General features: G+C 42.8%; 1 protein-coding gene across 8 annotated transcripts in view; it reads right to left on the reverse strand.

Annotated features, from left to right (window-relative positions):
- Nucleotides 1-16,421, reverse strand: part of CELF1 (CUGBP Elav-like family member 1) — a 105,512-nt gene that overhangs the window by 24,595 nt on the left and 64,496 nt on the right. For 6 of the 8 annotated variants that reach the window (XM_073348323.1, XM_073348325.1, XM_073348322.1 and 3 more), the window contains 4 exons: nt 5,119-5,253; nt 4,853-4,932; nt 4,375-4,536; nt 2,885-2,966 (listed from right to left, as the gene is read on the reverse strand). In XM_073348323.1, the coding sequence (XP_073204424.1) occupies nt 2,885-2,966; nt 4,375-4,536; nt 4,853-4,932; nt 5,119-5,253 (459 nt within the window). The remainder of the gene's footprint in view (nt 1-2,884; nt 2,967-4,374; nt 4,537-4,852; nt 4,933-5,118; nt 5,254-16,421) is intronic. The other 2 variants (XM_073348327.1, XM_073348326.1) reach the window with 1 other exon arrangement.

Here is a 16,421-nt window from a genome sequence, read left to right on the forward strand (position 1 = left end):
TTTTCCTCCAGGGCAGATTGGAAGAGGCCCTGGAAGTTTTTCGCCTTCCTCTGTAGCATGGGGCACGGGTCACTTACTGGAGGATTCTCTGCTCCTTGTAGTCTTTAAACCACGATTTGAGGACTTCAATAGCTCAGACATAGGTGAGAGGTTTTTCGCAGGAGTGGGTGGGTGAAATTGTGTGTCCTGTGTTGTGCAGGAGGTCAGACTAGATGATCATAATGGTCCCTTCTGACCTTAGTATCTATGAATCTATAAGTACTACAGTGCAATCTCTTTATCCTGAAACTGTAACTTACAAATGTAGATTTTTTTTTGTTTCATAAATGCACTCAAAAGAAAAAAAACAATGTAAAAAACTTTAGAGCCTACAAGTCCACTCAGTCCTACTTCTTGTACAGCCAACTGCTAAGACAAACAAGTTTGTTTACATTTACGGGAGATACTGCTGCCGGCTTCTTATTTACGTCACCTGAAAGTGAGAACAGGCGTTCGCATGGCACTTTTGTAGCCGGCATTGCAAGGTATTTATGTGCCAGATATGCTAAACATTTGTATGCCCCTTCATGCTTCGGCCACTATTCCAGAGGACATGCTTCCATGCTGATCATAGAATCATAGAATATCAGGGTTGGAAGGGACCATCATGATAGTTTAAAAAAAAATGCATTAATTAAATATGTGACTGAACTCCTCGGGGCAGAATTTTATGTCTCCTACTCTGTTTTACCCGCATTCTGCCATATATTTCATGTTATAGCAGCCTCGGATGATGACCCAGCACATGTTCGTTTTAAGAATACTTTCACAGCAGATTTGACAAAATGCAAAGAAGGTATCAATGTGAGATTTCTAAAAATAGCTACAGTACTCAACAGCCAAAGGTTTAAGATTCTGAAGTGCCTTCCAAAATCTGAGAGGGACGAGGTGTGGAGCATCCTTTCAGAAGTCTTAAAAGAGCAACACTATGTTGCGGAAACTACAGAACCTGAACCACCAAAAAAGAAAATCAACCTTCTGCTGGTGGCATCTGACTCAGATAATGAAAATGAGCATGCGTCGGTCCGCACTGCTTTGGATGGTTATTGAGCAGAACCCACCATCAGCATGGATGCATGCCCACTCAAATGGTGATTGAAACATGAAGGGACATACGAATCTTTAGCGCATCTGGCAAGTAAATATCTTGTGTCACTGGCTACAACAGTGCCATCAGAACACCTGTTCTCACTTTCAGGTAACACTGTAAACAAGAGGTGGGCAGCATTATCTCCTGAAAATGTAAACAAACTTGTTTGTCTGAGCAATTGGCTGAACAAGAAGTAGGACTGAGTGGACTTGCAGGCTGTAAAATTTTACATTGTTTAATTTTTGGATTCAGTTTTTTTTGTACATAATTCTACATTTGTAAGTTCAACTTTCATGCTAAAGAGATTGCATTATATTATTTGTATTAGGTGAACTGAAAAATACTATTTCTTTTGTTTTTTTACAGTGCAAATACTTGTAATCAAAAATAAAGTGAGCACTGTACACTTTGTAGTCTGTATTGTAATTTAAATCAATATATTTGAAAATGTTGAAAACATCCAAAAATATTTAAATAAGTGGTATTCAATTATTGTTTAACAGCATGATTAATTTTTTTAATCGCTTGACAGCCCTAGTAATTTCTTGCTTCCACAAGATGGTGCAGACTGGTACCGTCAGGTTCATCACGTCTTTAACTAAGAGCTGTGAAAAAACCTAGAATGGATAGACTGGACTTTACGTACCTCAGAGTCAGAGCCTAGGGTTAGAACTGACATACTGTGGTTTAAGTCCAACTTTCTACAAGATGCAGAAGGAACTAAAATATACTATTTTCCATAAGCTCCTTCTCATTAATGTGTTAAAGCTAAGTGTATGCACACACAAATCAGGACATTCAAAATTAATTCACATTGTTAACTTGGCCTCTATTCACATAATGCACACACTGTTTTGCATGACTGTACAGTATATGGAGGTAATTATGACATGTAGCCTCCAGCTTGTAGGATCTGGCAGGGTGGTTGGTGGTACTAAGATGGTTTTCATTATTTTTCTTCTTCCATGAGGGCACTGGCTGCCAAACCACTTTCAGTCAGAATTCAAGATCTTTTTCATTATCTACAAATTCCTAAATGGTCTAGGACTCAGCTCCCCACAGAACTCTTCTTTATGACTCCGCTGCAATAGATGGGGATCCTGGCTACAGCCCCCAGTCAGCAATTTGGCTCATTTTATTAAAACATGAGACATTTCCCTCCTCTGTAGCTGTATTGGCTCTACAGAGAGATATCAGACAGGTGACTCAAATGCATGAGTAGCAGATATCCTGAATGAAAGGTCACTTTTACAAGTCACCTTTCTTACAATAGCATTTCCTACATTTTATCCATTTAATTTCTTTCTTACAAGAAAATAATTTAAATTAAAAGCCACAGAGAATGTTCCATCAATGAAATATATGCAGTTGTGTTTATTTCAACATGTGATGCTTCAGACACATGCCTACTTTCAAGAAAATCTGGAGTTCCAGGCCTCTCTGCTCATGAGGGAAGACAAATATTTACTCAAAAACATGCCCATCAGAGGTAGGGTGGATCCTGAGAGCACACCACAGTTTCCAGGGAACCATTGCTAACTAAACTCAAAGGAGAATATCTTCACATGCAGATTTGTAACTGCAGGGCTGGATACCTCATAATCCCTCTCTCACCTGTGCAGTGGTGGGTAACTCAGGACTATTCTGCACAAAGGAGGTAGATATGTCAGCAGCCCTTTGGCTTCCTTCACAACTAGACCACCACTGCTGATCCTCTATTTTGGTACTGAACCTGTCTTCAAGTGAAACACTCACCTCCCATTGGGTGGAGACTGCTCAGTGTGTTCAGGTTCCCAGATGAGGCAGCTGCTGTCTGCTGAAGGAGCTGCAAATAAAGCTAGACATTACACCAAAAAACAAAATAAGAGTGAGAGTGAGGGCTGGCTCTGCTTCTGGGAGAAACTGCACCGCACCACAGCCAGAGTGCCGCCATAAGGGGAATTCCCATTGCCCATGCATCATGCTACAGCCAAAGCACCAGCATAAGAAGAATTCCTCACATTCACTACAGCCAGAGCACTGTCACAATGGGAATCCCCAATGCTCACGCACCACGCCATAGCCAAAGATCATCACAAAGAAAGCTTTCCTCCATACACTATGGGCAGAGTACTGGCACAAAAGGAATCCACATCATCCATGCACCCAGTCCAAAAGACTGGCATAGGGATGTGTGTAAGGAGAAACCTTAACTACTGCAGCCACCGCTAAGGGAATAACCCCTCATGCCCCACACTACAGCTAGAGTGCTAGCACAGCGTGACTGCCAACCACACAAAGACATTACACTGAAGCCAGAGTGCCAGGGTGTGGGGAATGCCCTCCACATTCTTCAGCTACAGCAAAAGCACCATCATGAGGGGAATCCCCATCGTGTACTGACTGAGCCACGGACAGAGTGCCATTTAGGAGGAATTCCTGCCCTTTTCTCCATAGCTAGAGTGTTGTCACAAAGAAACCCCACTCCAGCAAATCCAAAGCAATAGCAAAAAGGGAAATTTCCTCCACCTCCTGCATTACATCACAGCCAGAACGAGGTGAAAATTTTGCCCTTCTCTACCCCCCACACTGTAACAGCAAGAGGAGAAGCCCCCCAATCCCCTTGAAGTCCCACACAAGAGCCAGAGCACAGTGATGTGAGAGACATTCCTCCTCCCCTGTGAACCCAGGAATGCCAAACAACTGAGAAAACTGGTGAAAGTAAGCTTGAACAATTATTTAGTTTGTCATTTTTTGTTATAAAGCTCTATATATGCTGTACCACTATTCACTACATCTAGTCTCTGCCTGCCTGTTTGTTGGGGTTTTAAATTGTGAGCTCTTTGGGGCAGGGATCAGACATTCTTTTCTGTTTGTACAGCACCGAACGTTTGTGGGCGTCAATTATTGTGGAAATAAATAATAAGAGTAATGTAATAAATGCTGGAGAAGAAAGAGTGGGAGATGAATACAACAACTTTGATGGCGGACAGAACTGAAAAGCGGCTTGAAATTACACACATGTAAAGTACTCAAGAGAAGTTAACCTAAGGAGAAAATCTTCCCAGCAGGTGACTTTGGGCAAGTTATAGTATCTCTATGCCTCAGCTCCCCATCTGTAAAATGGGGAATAACATTAAGTCCCTCACAGGAATGTAGTGAATATAAATACATTGAAGATTGTGACGTGCTCAAATAGTAAGATGAGGAGGTCTACATAAGCATCTTAGATAGGCAGATTGGTAGAACCCACACAGGAAACTCACTGCTAAGTATTGGGGTCCAAGTGTGTTCAGACCAGCCAGGTTTCCCCATACAGAGGCTGCGCTTATCTGTTGCATCTGCTGCTGGAGTTGCTGAGCAATACGTTTCTGCTCTTTGTCCTTCTGCGTATCTGCAAATTTCACCACGATGGGAGAAGAGCAACCCTGAAAATAGCAGTTCACATAGTTACAACCTCCCAGGCAACTGCGTAAATATGGCACAAACCTATGGGAATGGAGTGCTCTCGCCCCCGCACATATAAAGGTGCCATTCCTACCTCAAATGTTCAAAATCTCAGCTGCTTTTCACTTTAGTTTGTATTGACTTTTGCTATTTGCTAAAATATTTAATAGATCTTTCAGTCCAAGACGCACTGTCAGGAAAACTAACTCCAAAGATCTCCCCTCCCCCTGCCCATCAAGCTTTATGATCTCTGAGTGGTGAAGCCTATCCCCCTGTCCCCAAAAAGATTTATCTCACCTCCATGGTCTGTGCTTGGTGCATTGCTTTGATTGCTGTTTGCGCCATGGCTCTTGTTGTAAAAGTCACAAATGCACAACCTGGGGAGACAGCAGAAAGAGTCAAACTAACCCACCAGATTCATCTCAACAACTGAAGACAAACAAAGGAAAATACCCCCTGGTCTGAAGCGCCCTACCAATCAATATAGACAAAATCTGATCTTGAGGTGCAGGGGAAAGAGTCCAGAGGAAAACCCTGAACTGTTAGGGATGCTTTGTGCTTACCTCGGCTCAGGCCATCTGGGCCCCGTAGTATCCTGCATTCCTCAATCTGCCCAAAGGAGGAGAACATCACCCGGATGTCATTTTCATTGCACTTCTTGGAGATCATCCCAATAAACAGCTTTCTATCTTCCACAGCTGAGGAATCAAAGGAAAGAAGCCTTGGCATTACAGTAAAGTAGCACTCACATCAAGCAGGGAACTCGAGAGCTCTCATTGTTTCAGTAGGCCTTGATCATATTACCCAGCTACTCTAGTGGTTGAAATCAGAGGCTGAAGGAGCGCAGTGTTCCTGCGATAAGAGATACTCAGGGTGATAAAGCACTGAGTACCAACTCAGAGAAAGAGGTTAAAGGGATCAGCAATTAGATTGAGGAAGACTACTAGTTCTCATTTAGTTAAACCCCTCTCCCCCTCATTGGACAGTGTGGGATTGTTCCCTGCAGCAGAAAACTCTAGGGATTTGTCCAGTCAAACTCCCACCTATTCCAAGTGATGAGATTTTACTCATTTAAGAGAATGCTCATAGGACATTTCTAGTGAACCTGAAAGGAGTCTACAAGTGTTTTATGCTTTAATTACATGAATAAATAGTAATGTGCGGAATGCTTGCTCCTCCCTTCCAAGCCCTTTGAATGTGGAGGATGAACTGAACTCTTCCAACAGAGAGAGCTTGGCTGAAGGGGATATAGATATATTCACTCATTCTGCCATGCCCGCTACTGGTCTTGGGTCGTTCTGCAGTGCCTGTCCTCAGTTTCCATCCTCCACGGAATGCCTCAATACAATGCCTCAAATACAAATACAATGCCTCAATACAAGGCCTCAAATAAAGCTAGACATTACACCAAGAAACAAAATAAGAGTGAGAGTGAGGGCTGGCTCTGCTTCTGGGAGAAACTGCACCGCACCACAGCCAGAGTGCCGCCATAAGGGGAATTCCCATTGCCCATGCATCATGCTACAGCCAAAGCACCAGCATAAGAAGAATTCCTCACATTCACTACAGCCAGAGCACCGTCACAATAGGAATCCCCAATGCTCACGCACCATGCCATAGCCAAAGATCATCACAAAGAAAGCTTTCTCCATACACTATGAGCAGAGTACTGGCACAAAAGGAATCCACATCATCCATGCACCCAGTCCAAAAGACTGGCATAGGGATGTGTGTAAGGAGAAACCTTAACTACTGCAGCCACCGCTAAGGGAATAACCCCTCATGCCCCACACTACAGCTAGAGTGCTAGCACAGCGTGACTGCCAACCACACAAAGACATTACACTGAAGCCAGAGTGCCAGGGTGTGGGGAATGCCCTCCACATTCTTCAGCTACAGCAAAAGCACCATCATGCCAATACATGCCAAGTCACGTATTAGCATTCCTTCTCAAGCACTAGTTTGTTAAAATGAGAACTTAAAAACAGTGTTTCTTCCCAGCCTCTTGCTGGTGTCACAGTTCCACCTCTCTGAGGTCTGGCTATTTTACAGTTTCTACTCTTGGGGGAATTCTACGTCACTGTGCTTGCACAGAATTCATGGCCCTTGCAGATTTCTTTGCTTCCCTACAGAAAAATGACTTCTGATGGGGAAGCAAAGGGAAGCTTAAAGAGCAGTCATGCACCCCCTACATGGCAGTGCAGGCAGGTTGGTTTGGGCACCCAGAGCAGACAGTAGAAATGTAAATCACCACAGGGGTGGGAATGGGGGTGTTGGGCAGTCGTGTGTGTGTGTGAGAGAGAGAGAGAGAGAGATTCTGTCCCTCTCATTTGCTATTGTGGCATGCTTGGCGTGAAGGGACAGGGTTTTGGGGTGTTTCTGAAGAGGTAGGCATGGGATAGGCTCTGTTCCCTCAGGCAGAGCAGAATGTAGCAGCCTGCTTACTTAGTGAATTGTTCCACTGTTCTTAGTGAATTCCCCCAGGAGTATAAAACACGTGTAAAAATTTTAAGGCTCCTTTACATTGCCAGAGTGGTGTAAATGAGCCTTATTGTAAACAACAGTATGGCCTTATAAATGCTTATGGTGCTTTAGTGATTAGAACTGGTCTAAATTTTTGGACTGAAAAAAATTCTTATCAAAATGTGCTCCATGAACTGTTTGCTACTGACCTTTTTGGAGATGGTCAGTAGCCAGTATAAATTATGAGTTTGAGTCCCCAGCCCTCACTTGCTCTTCAGTTGCCTATGATGTAACACTGAGCATATGGCTGCATATATTTGTTGACTAATAACCGGAAGTAAAGGGTCAATACTAGCTACATTACTATTAGACAAAGCGGGTTTGGTGATTTCCTCCAATGCTCCCCACTCCCATTCTCCATCCATTGTACTGTAGTTTAAATAAATTACCAAAATATTTGAAACCAGCTTGATTATATTGCGTTATTTTGACAAAAATATGCAAAATTTTAAAATATTGTGCACAGCATTCCCCCAGGAGTAAGTTTCAAACAGTCTCTCTCTTTTCAGTCTCTGTCTGAGGTCTGTCTTCAATTGTTTCCAACTAGTCTCTCCAGCTGTTCCCTGACTCTCTCCTCTTTAGAGTCATGGAGTTACCCAGGCACCTGATCCTGGCTCTGTAGTCTCTCTAAACTTTCAGGCTGCTCCTTGAAGGCTTAACAGACTGCTTCTCTCAGAAACTCAGCCCCAGCTCTCCAGCTGGTCCTGGCTGTCTGCAGTAGCACTCCATCATTGCTCCCGACTGTTCTGAGTTCTTCTCAACCCTGTTTATAAGGTCCTTCCTAATTCTCTCCCCATAACTGGGGTCAATTATAAGTAAGCCTCCCTAACACCTTCAACTGGGGAGAGATCACTTGATCATTACCTGTTAGGTTCACTCCCTCTGGGGCACCTGGCATTGGCCACTGTCAGCAGACAGGATACTGGGCTGGACGGATCTGTGGTCTGACCCAGTTTGGCCACTGTTATGTTCTTATGTAAGGTGTTTGATTTGGTACCACACAATATTTTGACTAAAAAACTAGAATGATATAAAATTAACATGGTACATATTAAATGGATTAAAAACTGGCAAACTGATAGGTCTCAAAATGTAATTGTAAACAGGGACTCATCATTGATTGGGTGTGTTTCTAGTGGGTCCTGCAGGGATCAGTTCTTGGCCCTAAGCTATTTAATATTTTTATCAATAACCTAGAAGAAACATAAAATAGTCATTGATAAAGTTTACAGATGACACAAAAATTGGAACAGTGATAAATAATGAAGAGGACAGGTCACTGATTCAGAGTGATCTGGATTACTTAGTAAACTGGGTGCAAGTGAATAATATGCATTTTAATACAGCTAAATGTGTACATCTAGGAACAAAGAATGTAGGCCAGCCTTATAGGACTGGGGACTCTATCCTGGGACGCAGTGGCTCTGAAAAAATTTGGGGGTTGTGGTGGATAATCAGCTGAACATGAGCTCCCCATGTCACACTGTGGCCAAAAGAGTTAATGCAATGTTGACTCTGTCATTTTCTGCATTTACTGGTCTTGTAATAATATGCTGATGGAGTATCTGTGTATAAATAAACAAATTTCCACCATGAAGAATTTATTATTTATACTGCGGTAGCAGCTAGACACCTCAACCAGTCTGGGATCATACGGGGCCAACCACTGTACAAATATACAGCAAGTGATAACCTCTGCCTTAAAAAGCTATTTAGGCCCCAGTTTCATCTTTCTTGTAAAGCAGACACACCTTATTAGAGGAGATTTTACCTCTATATTTGGCACTGGTGCAACTGCTCCTGGAATACTATGTCCAATTCTAGTGCCCACAATTCAAGAAGGATGTTGATAAATTGGAAAGAGTTCATAGAAGAGTCATGAGAATTATTAAAGGATTAGAAAACATGCCTTACAGTGACAGATTCAGAGAGCTCAATCTGTTTACTTTAACAAAGAAAAGGTGAAGGGGTGACTTGATTAGTCTATAAGTATCTACATGGAGAACAAATATTTAATAATGGGCTCTTCAATCTAGCACAGAAAGGTATAACATGATCCAATGACTGGATGTTGAAGCTAGAAACATTCAGACTGAAAATAGTTTTGTTTTTGTTTTTTAAAAACAGTGAGGGTAATTACCCATTGGAACAATTTACCAGGGGTCCTGGTGGAGTCTCCATCACTGGCAATTTTTAAGTCAAGACTGGATGTTCTTCGAAAAGAGATGCTGCTCTATGAATTATTTTATGGAAGTTCTATGGCCTGTGTTATACAAGAGGACAGACAAGAGGATCACAATGGTACCTTCTGACCTTGGAATCTATCACTGAGCCCTGGACTACACTACAGGGTTAGGTTGAATTTAGCCACTTGAGGTCAATTTTATAATGGATGCGTCTCCACCAGCAACCCCATTCCGTCGACCTAAGGAGCTCTTAAAATTGACTTCTGTACTCCTCCCCAGCAAGGAGAGTAGCGCTAAAATCGACCTTGCTGGGTCGAATTTGGGGTAGTGAGGATGCAAATCGACGTTATTGGCCTCCAGGAGCTATCCCAGAGTGCTCCAATGTGACCGCTCTGGACAGCACTTTCAACTCCGATGCACTAGCCAGGTACACAGGAAAAGCCCCCGGAACTTTTGAATTTCATTTCCTGTTTGGTCAGTGTGGCGAACTCAGCAGCACAGGTATCCATGCAGTCCCCCCAGAATCGCAAATGAGCTCCAGCATGGAGCGAACGGGAGACATTGGATCTGATTGCTGTATGGGGAGAAGAATCTGTGCAGGCCGAACTCCAACCAAAAGAAGAAATGCTAATATATATGCCAAAAATCGCACAGAGCATGATGGACAGAGGCTACAACAGGGACACACAGCAGTGCCACATGAAAGTCGAGGAGCTCAGGCAAGCCTACCAAAAGACAAAGGAGGCAAACAGTCACTCTGGGTCAAAGCCCCATAAACATGCCACTTCTATGATCAGCTGCATGGCATTCTAGGGGGGGACCCTACCACTACCCCACCACTGTCCGCGGACACCTACAAGGGGGGAGTCTCATGTGACATGGAGGAGGATTTTGTGGATGAGGAAGAGGAGGAGGAGGAGGAGAATGCACAGCAGGCAAGTGGTGAATCCATTCTCCCTGGCAGCCAGGACCTTTTCATCACCCTGGAGCCAATACCCTCCCAAGGCGGGACCCCCGACCCTGAAGGCGGAGAAGGCACCTCTGGTGAGTGCATATTTGTAACTACAGTACAGGGTTTAAAAGCAATAGTGTTTAATGTCTGATTTACACTGAAGACTTGGGATGCATTTGCGGCCAGTACAGCTACTGGAAAAGTCTGTTAACGTGTCTGGGGATGGAGCGGGAATCCTCCAGGGACATCTCCATGAAGCTCTCCTGGAGGTACTCTGAAAGCCTTTGCAGAAGGTTTCTGGGGAGGGCTGCCTTATTTCGTCCTTCAAGGTAGGACATTTTACCACGCCAAGCCAGTAGCAAGTAGTCTGGAATCATTGTAGCACAAAGCATGACAGCAAATGGTCCTGGGCTTTGGTCGCATTCAAGCAACATTCAGTCTATATCTTTCTGTGTTAGCCTCAGGAGAGCGATATCATTCATGGTCACCTGGTTGAAATAGGGGACTTTTTGTAAGGGAACAGTAAAAGGACCCCGTTCATGCTGGGCTGTTCACGCTTGGCTAAAAGGGATCATCCCTGAGAATAGCCACATGGCGGGGTGACGGGATCATCCCAAATAGCCATGGGGGCGGAGGGGAGGGGAGAAAGAGATGTGTGCTGCACATCCCCCTGAAAACCACAGCCCCTCCTTTTAAATGGCAAACCTAACCGACTTTGCTTGCTATGGGAAAGGAGGACGCTGCAGTTTGAAAACATTCTCACATGTTATGAAGGCGTTAGAAGCCAAACCCGCGTACCCTTTGACTTACCATGGCTGCCTGGAAACCGAATTTTGTTGCCCAGACATGGGTGATGTGTCACCATACCAGCAGGCGCTCAATATAAAAGGCAAAATGTGACCTTGTACCTAAAGCACGTGTGCTGTCTGCTGTGAATTGCCTACTTCACTGTGAAAGAGTCTCCCTTTTGTTCTCAGAAATGTATCGTCTTAACTTTTACTCTCCCTTTTTATTCCCTATCAGATGCAAATGTTTCTATGCGCCCCCATCTCCATCCCTGAGGTTATCGCAGATTAGAAGGCGAAAAAAAGCACTCGCGATGACATGGTTTCCGAGCTCATGCAGTCCTCCGACACTGACAGGGCACAGCTAAATGCATGGAGGCATTCAGTGGCAGAGTCCAGCCAAGTGTTAAGTTAGTGCAATAAAAGGCAGGATGCAATACTGAGGCTAATGGGGGAGCAAACGGACATGCTCAGGCATCTGGGGGAGCTGCAGAAAAGCCAACAAGAGTACAGACCGTCACTCCATCCACTGTACAACCGCCTGCCCTCCTCCCCAAGTTCCATATCCTTCTCACCCAGAAGCCCAAGAATGCTGGGGGGGGGACGGGACCCCCCTCTGGGCACCCAGCCACTCTGCTCCAGAGGATGGCCCAAGCAATAGAAGGCTGCCATTCAAACAGTTTTGATTTGTACTGTGGCCACAATAAGCAATGTGGCCTTGTCCTTTCTTCCTCCCCTACCCCACCCGGGCTACCTTATCAGTTATCTCCCTTTTTTTTTTTCAATTAATAAAGAAAGAATGCATGGTTTCAAAACAATAGTGACTTTATTTCCTTTGCCAGCTGTGATCGAAGTGGGGATGGTGGCTGGCTTACAGGGAATTAAAATCAACGAAGGGGGAGGGTTTGCATCAAGGAGAAACACACGCAACTGTCACACCGTAGCCTGGTCAGTCATGAAACTGGTTTTCAGAGCCTCTCTGATGCGCAGCGCATCTACCTGTGCTCTTCTAATCGCCCTGGTTTCTGGCTGTTCAAAATTGGCAGCCAGGCAATTCAACTCAACCTCTCACCCTGCCATAAACATCTCCCTCTTACTCTCACAGATATTATGGAGCACTCAGCACACAGTAATAACAATGGGAATATTGGTTGTGCTGAGGTCTAACCTAGTCAGCAAACAGCGCCAGTGAGCTTTTAAACATCCAAAGGCACGTTCTACCACAATTCTGCACTTTCTCAGCCTACAGTTGAATAGCTCCTTACTACTGTCCAGGGTGCCTGTGTATGGCTTCATGAGCCAAGGCATTATGGGGTAGGCTGGGTCCCCAAGGATAGCTCTAGGCCTTTCAACATCCCCAAGCGTTATTTTCTGGTCTGGAAAGTAAGTCCCTTCCTGTAGGTGTTCAAACAAACCAGAATTCCACTGTATCAACCAGCCCAACTGCCACCATGATGTCCCAATTGCCACATCCCGTGCTTTCAGGAACATCTGTGTTCATGTCCTCCTCTCAATCGTCCTTGTGCTGCCGTCTCTTAGTCAGGTTCTGCACATACTGCAGTATAATGCGCAAGGTGTTTAAATGCTCGCAACAGCAGTAGTGAGCTGAGCTGGCTCCATGCTTGCCGTGCTATGGCATCTGCACGGGTAACCCAAGAAAAAAGGTGTGAAATGATTGTCTGCAGTTGCTTTCACGGAGGGAGAGAGGGAAGGAGGGAGGGGAGACTGATGACATGTATCCAATACCACCCGCAACAATATTTTTGCCCCATCAGGCATTGGGAGCTTAACCCAGAATTCCAATGGGCAGTGGAGACTGCGAGAACTGTGGGATAGCTTCCCACAGTGCACCGCTCCATGAGTTGATGCTAGCCACGGTAGTGAGGACACACTCCGCTGACTTAATGCGCTTAGTGGGGACATACACAATCGACTGTATAAAATCGACTTCTATAAAAATCAACCTAATTTCATAGTGTAGACATACCCTTAGAGGGCCAACCAGCTTGTGACATGGGGGAATTGAGCTTCCCCCCACCCCACACCAAGCCTGGTGAAGAGAGGGCATCTAGCTCCACACTGCACCCCTTACTGTCTACAATTGAACCTATTTATACTGAAAATGTAAATAGAAAAATCACCCCACCAGGATTCTGTTAGGTCCATTTGGTCATATTCTCCATCAAGCAGATTACTTCAAGTTAATTTTGCTTATTTCCCCATACTCCTGTCATGACAGGGGGAGCAACAGCAACCGCTGTATAAGCTAAGTTTTGTATGTATCCATTCTAATGTCATTTTAATAATGACATAGAAAATACCATCCTAGTTCCGACCAGTGCACCATCCAGTTACAATATCCTGTGTGACAGTACCAGATATAGAGGAAATTGCAAAAAATCTTATAGAGAACAGTTAATCTGCCCAGGGGAAGAAAATTCCCCTAATCTGTCAGTTAGCGGATGGTTTTCAACCTTTTTTCATGTGTGACCCCTAAAAAATTTCAAATGAGCTGAAGACCCCCTGGGGTCTGTGGACCACAGGTTGAAAACCACTTCTTTAAGTCAACAGGGTATGATATTCCTATGTCTTTTTTTTATCCTACCGAATGTAACTGTAGATGCGTTCATTATCTGTGTAACTGTCTACTCCTTTTTTGACTCTTACTAAGCTCTTGCACCCAGTAATAACTAATTACAGGAGCTCCATAGGTTATTTATGTATTATGTGAATGCCGCACAAAAAAAACAAAGACCAAAATCATAGACACGTCCCTGTTTGTTTTATCAGTTATAAATTTGTTGGTTTACAGTTTTATCAAATGTCTCCTTGTTTTTGCATTATAAGAGAGGGTAAATACGATTTACTTTCTTGTTACTATTTATTATTTTATGCACCTCTATCATGTTTCCTCTCATTTACCTCCTCTCCTAACAGTCAATCTTCTTTTCAATTTCTTTCTTAATACAGCAGTGTTTCCATACCTCTAATCAATCTCGTGGTTCATCCGTAAATCTCCTCTATTTCTGCTGTGTCCCTTCGAAGACAGGTGATAAGAATCCAAAATAGTATCCCATATGAGCACATATCATTAATTTATATAGTCATACTGTAATCAGAGCTAATCAGAAGAGTTCACTTTTTTTGCAAAATTTTTATTAAAGTTCAAAACAATTTTCATTCCAGTTTTTGAAAAGGAACAATTTTTAAGGTATTCAAATTTTTTTCATGAACATTTTTATTCAAAATTTTTTTTTTGTTTTCCTGAAAAAAAAATCTGTTTTTAGTTTGGAACTTTTCATTTAAAGACAGAAAATTTTGAAAACCCTCAAATTTCCTTTAAAATTTTCGTATCAAAGGAAAGACCATTTCTGATGAAAAAATGTTCATTAGAAAAATTCTGAACAGCATTAATTATATTTTTAGTATAATTTTCTGTCTCTCTTTTTGCATCCTAACATTTTGTTTGCTTTCTTCACTGTCACTGTGTAGTGAGTACTACTGAGCTATCTGCCATCACACTGCCCATTTTTTATGTCATGTACAAATTTTGCTCGCTCATTGCTTACCTGCTTTCCAGACCATAAATATATATATATATAAATACCAAACCTAGTATGGAACCTCAAGGTACCCCACTGTTAACCTTCTGCCACTTTGAAAATTCACCATTCATCCCCAACTCCTTGATTTTTTTTTGAGAGTTACTAATCCATGGTAGAACTCTCTCTCTGACCTCATGACTAGACACCAATAACTTTCTAAAACATTTACCTTTGGGCCTGAAACAATTTTGTGACAGGACTCTAACCTGATGGTAACTTTGTGTGTGAGAGAGATAGTTTGAGCACACAAAGTTCAGCTGATTTTGTAAATGAGAGGAAAAAAATTCATTTCTCATAAAGAAATCATGGCTCCCTTTTTCTGAATCTCTCTAGTGCTGAAACAATGAGGCATTTAAATGTGGCCTGTAACTAGCCATCAGAGCATCAGGTGAAATTTGGTCTTGATTTGATTGAGTTAAACAAAGCCCCTATGTAATCTACTGTGATCTGGACCTACATTTTACAGAAGGGTTTTGCTACACTCTGGAGGAAATTCTCAAAATTCTGCACCAGCTTCAGAGAATTTTTAAAATGGATGATGTTATTGAGTTAAATATGAAAATGGATAACAATACAGTGGCCTCATGTTATTTACTTTTCCATAGTCACACTGTATTTTGTGCTGTCCTTACATATTCAGTTTATTATATACCACAGATTGTCATCTTTAGGTTAACAATCCATTTAAATGAACAGAGTAGTTCATGTTTCTCAGGGCTATTGCTCCAGACTGTCTGCAAACAAGCAGAAATCACTGCAGTGCATTACATTTTCAAGGCTTTCTTCACAATCACAATGGCCAGAAACATTTAAAAAAAAAAAAAAAAAAAAAAAAAGGCCAAAAGCTCAGATTCTGGAGCACAATTCTGTGACAAACTCTGCTGTTATGAAAAATCAGAATACATAGGTCGCTAGTTACAAGCCCTTTAAAAATGCATGTTATGCACAGTACTTTCTGAACAGGGTTTGTTACAGAGCTCCCAAAGCGCTCAGCAAAGGAAGGCAGCACTCTGGCTAATTTACACGGCCAGTGAAAGTGTAGGAAAGGCATACCTGGAAAGGTTCAAAGGTGGGAACTCTGCTCTTATTCACCTGAGTCGTTCCTAACACATACAGGAATGAAGCTCCCTCCTGTGGGCTTTCTATGGTGCTTTACAAGAATGTTCCAAGCAGCATCCAACCAAATAGTTTCAGATTACAAGATTTTCTCAGGTTCTTGCCAATCAGTTGCAGCCAGCACAGCTGCAAAATCTGAAATTATTCTTTATGGTTTTTCTAGTCACTTTCAGTTACATGAATCTTAGCTGTTACTTGTAACAATGTAGGTTAATTTTCAGACAGAAGTGCTATTTTTAATTGGTTTCCCCATAAACTCTTTGTCCTTGCCTTCAAGGCTCAGCACAACTGCAATATGGCCTACATCTTATACCCTGACTCATGCAAAACCTTCCATAACTCCTACTCCGCAATACTGCCAAGACCTGAAATTCCATTTGTTTTTTATTCTCTCTCTCCAATCCCCATATCTTTTCCAGGTTGCTCCTAATTTATGTAATGACCTGCTAATCTCAACTGAGTCAGTCGCCAATCCCTCCTCATTCACTTCTTCCATGTCTAGAAGTAGTGAGTTAACTCTGTTTATATATAGAAATAACCCCAACTCCAAGTTACTCCCTTCTCAAGGGTGTCCAATGCATCCTGTCTTCTTTATGTCTGTCTTTTAAATTATAGGCTCTTTGGGGCAAGGATTGTCTTTCCAAGTCTTATACAGCACTGAGCACACAGTAGTTGTAACAAACAATCAATCAATATACT

This window comes from Lepidochelys kempii, chromosome 6 (assembly GCF_965140265.1).
Source record: "Lepidochelys kempii isolate rLepKem1 chromosome 6, rLepKem1.hap2, whole genome shotgun sequence".
NCBI classification, from domain to species: domain Eukaryota; kingdom Metazoa; phylum Chordata; order Testudines; family Cheloniidae; genus Lepidochelys; species Lepidochelys kempii.